This window comes from Lepisosteus oculatus, chromosome 4 (assembly GCF_040954835.1).
Source record: "Lepisosteus oculatus isolate fLepOcu1 chromosome 4, fLepOcu1.hap2, whole genome shotgun sequence".
NCBI lineage: Eukaryota > Metazoa > Chordata > Actinopteri > Semionotiformes > Lepisosteidae > Lepisosteus > Lepisosteus oculatus.
In genome coordinates this window covers 5,074,179-5,082,044 of record NC_090699.1, presented here as the reverse complement: position 1 = coordinate 5,082,044, position 7,866 = coordinate 5,074,179, and the positions used below count along the sequence as shown (strand labels likewise).

At 49.7% G+C, this 7,866-nt stretch overlaps 1 protein-coding gene across 1 annotated transcript; it reads right to left on the bottom strand.

The window, feature by feature from the left end:
• Window positions 1–244: 244 nt before the first annotated feature.
• On the bottom strand, window positions 245–7,829 carry LOC138238102 (tryptase-like). The gene is made up of 5 exons (XM_069187984.1): window positions 7,552–7,829; window positions 7,129–7,303; window positions 1,529–1,800; window positions 985–1,115; window positions 245–556 (listed from the first exon to the last, which is right to left on the bottom strand). Exons 1-5 carry the CDS (start codon window positions 7,598–7,600, stop codon window positions 395–397), a joined length of 789 nt encoding a protein of 262 aa, XP_069044085.1. The 5' UTR covers window positions 7,601–7,829; the 3' UTR covers window positions 245–394.
• Window positions 7,830–7,866: the final 37 nt, after the last annotated feature.

Genomic DNA, 7,866 nt, shown 5'->3' with positions numbered 1-7,866 from the left:
GTGAACCCCACTTCTCCATGTGCACCCCAATCCTCACTGATTCCTGTCAGTCCAACAGTGAACCCTTCTTCTCCATGTGCACCCCAATCCTCACTGATTCCTGTCAGTTCAACAGTGAACCCCATTCTCCAGGTGTACCCCTATCCTCACTGATTCCTGTCAGTCTAACAGTGAACCCTATTCTCTATGTGTACCCCAATCCTCACTGATTACTCTGTGAATAACTTCAGTATCCAGGCCAGGATTTTGAATGCTTGCAGTTTTATTGAGCTGTTGACAGAGTCGCAGGATAACTGATCTCTCACAGCAGGCAGAGTATCAGATTGTTAAAGCAGAGGATGAGACGACACACCCAGCCAGGTGGGGGCGCTGTCTGCAGGTTAGAGCAGAAGCCTCAGACACCAGTTTTTTTCTTTATCCAGTTCCTGTAGCTGGAGACCTGGGTGAAGACAGTGGGCTTCAAGGGAGGAGAGCAGTCTCCCTGGCCGTAGCTGACCACTCCCACCTGGACCCAGTGACTGGCGTTCATACAGACCAGGGGACCCCCAGAGTCTCCCTGCAGAGAGAGTGATGGAGAGGGAGACAGGAGGAGAGAAGGACAGAGGCTGTCAGGGGCAAAGAGGGCTGTGTCTTCCTTTCTCTTCTGCAAAGCGCACCCTGGGCTACAGGTCTCATGTGCTACAGCCATCCAGCTCTTCCCTGCCCAAGCCCTACAGTTCAGCCCCATAGCTCCTCTATTCCAGAGCTCTGCATCCTGTAGCTTTACAGCTCTAGAGCCATTTGTCCTACTTTCTGTAGAAGAGCCTTCTACAGCTCTCCAGCTTCACAGCTCCTTGCCCTTCTGTCCTAAAGCTCTATCCTTCATGCTGCAGCTCTCTATTTTACAGCTCTACAGGTGTAAAACTCTCTGTCCTACAGTCTTGCATCTCTACAGCTCTCCATCCTACATCTTTAATGTTCTACTGCCCCCCCCCCATGACTCACATAGCAGCCTCCCACTGCTCCACTTCCAGCGCAGACCATTCCATCTTTAACTGGCCAGTAATCCTCACACTCTTCCTTCGACAGAACAGGGAGTTTCACGTTGCGCAGAGTCCTGGGCTCTGGAAGGGGAACTGCAGACACAGGAGACATTTTTGAGACTATAGCCAGTCTGCACCTTCAAATGTTATCGTTCTGAGTTTATAGATTTGAACAATTAGAATTGAAAATTTGAAATGTTCTTTTGATTGTTAGGTGATATGTAAAGTAATCTGGATACTCTGTCTGCCCTACTGTAACTAAATAAACACTGTGTGCCAAACAAAAATGATACCCAGCAGCCCCTGGGATTACCTACCATTGCTGTCGAAGTTGCCCTGGCCAGAAGTACACCTACCCAGCACCCCCTGGGATCTCCTACTACTGCTGTCGATATTCCCCTGGCCAGAGAGACACCTACCCAGCACACCCTGGGATCTCCTACTATTGCTGTCGATGTTCCCCTGGCCAGAGAGGCACCTACCCAGCAGCCCCTGGGATCACCTACCGTTGCTGTCCATGTTGCCCCAGCCCACCAGCCAGCAGTTGGAGTTTCTGGTGAAGTCTGTGTGCAGGTTTTGTGGGGCGAGAGGCTTGACGTAGCCATTGAGGGACGCTCTCCCCTCCAGCTCCACCACGGCGATGTCGTTCTCTTTCGTGCTATCATCGAAGTTCCCGTGAACGATGACATTCCTCATTGAGAAGACCTGCTCATTGTTGCTGGGCTTCGACAGCTGGTAACGGCCCAGAGTCACCTTGGAGTCTCTCAGTCTGTCATGTCTGCAAAAGCAAACAATGAAGCAACAGTCCTGAGAGAGAGACAGAACAACCTGACACACAACCTGACACCCCTACAACCCCCACCACCAACTCCCACTTACCCAGTACCCCCACCGTAGCAAACACTACACCCACTGCACCCCCCGGCACCCCAAATCCCCTCACAACTCCACTGCCCAAAAGCACATGCACGTTGCCGAACACTCAGGGTGACCCACACACACACCAGGCCCCACCCAACACCTCCACCTCACACACTGCATCCCCTCACGCAGCCCCCCGCCCGGCAGCACAGCGCCCCTCCAGCAGACTGGACACCAGAGGCAGACGCATGGAAGTAGCCCTTCCCATCGACTCCAACGGGAGGTACATCGATGAGCACAGGCTCTTCCCGGGATTACAAACAGCAAAACTCTGGTGTCCAGAGAAGGCCCTGCAGCTGCTGTCCAGGTCGGTGCTGGGAGCCCCTCAGCACATCATCATCCACGCCGGCACCAATGACCTGAGGACCCAGAGGGAGCAGGTGGCCCAGTCCATCAGGAGAGTGGCAGAGAGGGCCATACAGGAGTTCCCTCGCGCCCGAATTGTCATCTCCACCCTGCTGCCGAGACAGGACGAGCAGCACCACACCATCCAGAGAATCAACGCTGAGATCTCACGGTGCTGCGCCCTGCTTCCAAACGTCTACCTGGTCCATCACTCCACCCTTGGACCACAGCATCTACACGACCATAAACATCTAAAAAAACAGACCATTGGACTCTTCACAAAAACTCTGAAAGACACCACACTGGGCCGACACCCAAACAGCACCCCAGAGAGAAACAGGAGGACTACCAGAGGAACGCCCCAGCACCCACACCCCCAACCCAGACCAGCTCAACCCACAAAGAACAGAACCAGCACCACCCTACAGCCCTCCAACCCAGACCAACAACCGAACAGGACCAGAACCAGTGCCCCACCCCATGCCCCTCACCCAGACCAGCAGCTGAACTGGACCTGAACCACAACCCCTCCCCACCCAGCACAACAGTAGAGCTGGACCGAGCCCCTCCTGCACAGCTACGCCGCAGCCTTGGCCAGACCAGCGGTCCCGAGCGGTTTGGAGCTGGGAGAAATCCGGCAGCTCCTGAACCTCATCTGCACCCGGCTTATGAGCTGAACTTCCATCACCCACAGCGACAGACACAAACCCAGCACAATACTTGTTTCTGTTGATGATGTAAATGTCCGACACTAATTTGATACAGTTCCAGAAAAACAATAACAAATTGCAAAGATAACTCAAACGATAACAATGAGATCTCTAACGATAAGTATGTAGAACATTCAGGGTCTGGGCTCGTCAGCATTTGGGCTGAAGAGCACTGATCCTGAATTTATCAAGGATGTAAAGGAGACAGACATCATGATCCTACAGGAGACATGGTGTCGGGGAGACTTGGCTACCCACTGTCCCCCAGGCTACAAGGAGATCATGGTGCCCTCTGTCAAAAAACCCCAAATCACAGAGACGCTGGGGGGATCGTTGTGTGGTACAGAGCGGAGCTCAGTCACTCCATACAATTAGTAAAGAAAAAAGAGTCACGAGTTTGGCTTAAAATCAAAAGAAATACCATCTGTACAGAAAATGAGGTCTTCCTGTGTGCTGTCTACATCCCGCCCTCAGAATCCCCCTACTACAGTGAGGGAATTCTCCCCAGTCTCCAGACAGAGATCGGTCACTTCCAGGGCCAGGGAAACGTGCTGCTCTATGGTGACCTCAATGCACGAACAGGCACACTGGCAGACTACACCAGCACACAGGGAAACACTCACATATTCGGACAATCCCCTCTGTACCACACACCGGTCACCTCACACAGGTGCAGCCATGACACCACGGCCAACAGCACCGGGCGCGAGCTGCTCCAGCTCTGTCAAGGGCTGGGCCTGTACATCGTCAACGGCAGGACTAGAGGGGACTCTCTAGGCAGGTTCACCTACAGCTCAGCTCTGGGCAGCAGTGTGGTGGACTACGCCATCACCGACCTGGACCCCTCCTGTATCAGTGCCTTCACTGTCAGGCCACAAACTCCCCTCTCCGACCACAGCCAGATCACACTCTACATGAAGAGAGCACACCAGCACAGAGACACACTGACACAGCCCAGCCAGCTGTATGACCTTAACCAGGCATACAGATGGGACACAGACAGCCTAGACAGATACCAAACTGCACTGGGCCATGACGAAATTCAGACACTGATGGACACATTCCTAAATACTCCGTAACAAACCAACAAATTAGGCATAAACTTGGCCACACAAAAACTAAATCACCTATTCCACAAACTAGCATCAAAATCTAAGCTAAAAACAACTAAATCAAAAAACTACTAAAAAACAAAAGCAAAAGAAAAGTGGTTTGATACGGAGTGCAAAAACATCAGAAATGCACTACGAAAAATCTCAAATGAAAAACACAGACAACCACACAACACAGATCTGCGCCTCAGGTACTGTGACATGGTAAAACTTTACAAACACACGCTGAAAAAGAAAAGAAACACATACATAAACAAACAACTTGCAGAAATTGAGGAGTCACTAAACCAGAACTGTTTCTGGGAGAAGTGGAACAACTTAAACAAATCAAAACCTGAAGAATTGGCCATCCAAAATGGAACAATCTGGCAAACATACTTTGAAAATCTCTATGAAAAGCTCCCAAATACAAATCAATCAGACCAAAACACCATTTATGAAAAACTCAAAATTTTGGAATTGGCTATCAAAGACAACCAAAACCCCTTAGACTCCCCAATCACTGAGCAGGAGCTACTGGACAAACTCCAGGCCCTCAGACCACGCAAAGCCTGTGGCCATGATGGAGTCATAAATGAGATGCTGAGACGCAGCAGCCCAAAGTTGCAACAAGCCCTGCTCAAACTCCTCAATCTCATCATGACAGCTGGTTGTTTCCCCGAGGCCTGGAACCAAGGACTGATCACGCCCATCTATAAGAGTGGAGATAAACTCGATCCCAACAACTACCGGGGCATCTGTGTGAACAGTAACCTGGGGAAGGTATTCTGCAGTATCCAAAATACACGAATACTGGCCTTCCTTTCCTTACACAATGTCCTGAGTAAAAGTCAGATTGGCTTCTTGCCAGATCACCGCACATCTCATCACATTTACACCCTGCACACACTGATAGACAAACACGTCCACCAAAAACACAAAGGAAAAAGTTTTGCCTGCTTTGTCGATTTCAAAAAAGCATTTGACTCGATTTGGCATGAGAGATTGTTTTACAAACTACTCCAAAGTGGCATAGGGGGCAAAGTGTACGACATCATTAAATCAATGTATTCAGAGAGCAAATGTGCAGTGAAAATTGGAAACAAAAGGACTAAATTCTTCACCTAAGGTCGCTGGGTGAGACAGGGCTGCAGCCTGAGCCCAACACTGTTCAATATCTATATCAACGAATTAGCAGGAATGTTGGAGCAGTCTTCAGCTCCTGGTCTCACACTACTTGACACAGAAATCAAGTTCGGGCTCTACGCAGATGACCTGGTCCTGCTGTCGCCCACAGAACAGGGGCTACAGCAGAACCTGGCACTGCTGGAGCAGTACTGTCAGACCTGGGCACTGACAGTCAATCTGGACAAGACCAGAGTTATGGTTTTCCAGAAGAAAGCCAGACCTCAGGGAAACAGGTGCAAATTCACACTGAACAACAACACATTGGAGCACACATCCAGCTACACATATCTCTGTCTCACCATCAGCTCTTCCGGGAGTTTTGACCTGGCAGTGAAGGCACTGAGGGAGAAGGCACTCAGGGCCTTCTACGCAATAAGAAGGAGGCTCTTCAACATCAACCCACCAACAAGAATCTGGCTCCAAATATTTGAAAGTGTAATCCAGCCCATTGCCCCATACGGCAGTGAAGTGTGGGGTCCCCTCACAGACCAGGATTACACCCAATGTGACAAACACCCCACAGAAACTCTGCACATGGAGATCTGTAGAAACATCCTCCGTGTGCAGAGAAAAACTCCTAACAACGGGTGCAGGGCCGAATTAGGCCAGTACCCACTATTGATAAACATACAGAAAAGAATATTAAAGTATTGGCTACACCTAAAAAACAGTGACCAAAATTCCTACCACCACAAAGCCCTGCTGAGCCAAGAGCTGAGCCCAAAACAGAGCCCCCTGAGCCAGCTGGTCCTGAGGCTCACTGACCTGAGCCACACCGAAAGCACTGCTAGAGCACCACAACCCAGACTCAACCACATCACAGCACAGATCAAACAGCAATATCTCACACACTGGGACACACACACACAAACACAACATAAACTGGAATGCTACAGAACCCTAAACAGACAATACACACTAGCTGAATATTTGACCAAAATAAAAAATAACAAAGAGAAACAGACCCTGACGAAGTACAGGCTCAGTGACCACAGCCTGGCCATACAAACTGGGCGACACAGGCAGACCTGGCTGCCCAGAGAGGACAGGCTGTGCTCCCACTGCCAGCGGGGAGAAATAGAGACAGAGGTGCACTTCCTACTGCACTGTGACAGATACTCTGGGATTAGAGAAACATTCTTCCCGAAATTTAGAAATCTAATCTCAGAGTTCCCACACCTGCCAGAGTCACAACGGGTCCCAATCCTACTGGGAGAGAGAGGAGGGAACTCAGTTGATCTGGCAGCCCAGTATGTGATCTCCTGTCACAGCCTGAGGAACAGTGAGTCTGTCTCCCAATAATGCTCCAGCCGCCTACAGTATATTTTAATATTTTAAAATATGTCTTTGTTGTAAATGTCTGTAATATGTCTGTAGATTTTATTTTACTTTTATTTTTTGTTTTGTTCCATGTTAATTTTATTATTTTTATTTGCTTTGGCAACACTGATTGTACCCATCGGTCATGCTAATAAAGCACCTTGAATTGAATTGACAGGTAACAGTGCCAGTCAGGAGAGAGTAAGGTAACAGCGACAGTCAGGAGAGAGAGACAGGTAGCAGTGACAGTCAGGACAGAGAGAGGTAACAGCGACAGTCAGGAGAGAGAGAGACAGGTAACGCTTGCAGTCAGGAGAGAGACAGGTAACAGGGCCAGTCAGGAGAGAGAGAGAGGTAACACTGACAGTCCAGAGAGAGACAGGTAACAGTGGCAGTCAGGAGAGAGAGACAGGTAACACTGACAGTCAGGAGAGAGAGAGGTAACAGCGACAGTTAGAAGAGAGAGACAGGTAACAGTGCCAGTCAGGACAGAGAGACAGGTAACACTAACAGTGAGACACGGACACTCACTTGTCAAAGCAGTGGGCCGCAGAGAGAACCCAGTGATCACTGATGAGGGTGCCATCGCAGTTTTCAGTTTTATTATGAAACCTCATAATTTCAATATAGGCAATCCAGGGCCACTTTCCCTTCGGTGCCTCCTGACCTCCCACTATAGAGCTCCTGGACAGAGGAGAGCTGGACACTGGAGAGAGACAGAAGGGATAATACAGAACAGGCTTGAGATCAGTCATGCAGGACCACTGTCCCTCCTTCACACCCTGACTGACCACTATAGAGCCCCTTGGACACAGGAGACAGTGGTCTGTGGTGCTGATTACAGACAGAATGATTCCAGACTGGGAACATCCAGGTGGTTTTGCTTATTATTAGTGTGATGCGTTTTAACAGAAGCAGGAACAGTAGTCAGTAGTAGAATAGCTCTGCTCTTACCTTCAGAGTCCAGGATCAGGATCCCAAACAGCAGCTGCAGGAAAAGCATCTTCACTCTTCTAACGTCTCACTGCAAACAGGACAGTTCTTCCTAACTAGTGCTGGACACAGAGGACAGTCCCTCCCTAACTAGTGCTGGACACAGAGGACAGTCCCTCCCTAACTAGTGCTGGACACAGAGGACAGTCCCTCCCTAACTAGTGCTGGACACAGAAGACTGACCCACCCCAACTTTTGCAGGATACAGAAGACGACTCTCCCTCCTCTTGTATCAAACACCCTTGTGGCATTTTATATATATACATACCTTGATAC

Bases quoted from the DNA above. Each gene is read 5' to 3' on its own strand.
- LOC138238102 (XM_069187984.1), bottom strand. From the start codon at position 7,600: ATGCTTTTCCTGCAGCTGCTGTTTGGGATCCTGATCCTGGACTCTGAA. The intron at 1,116-1,528 runs GTAGGTGATCCC...CTGTGTCTGCAG, and splicing joins GGGCAACATGGACAGCAACG to TTCCCCTTCCAGAGCCCAGG. The intron at 557-984 runs GTGAGTCATGGG...CTCTCTCTGCAG, and splicing joins GAGCAGTGGGAGGCTGCTAT to GGAGACTCTGGGGGTCCCCT.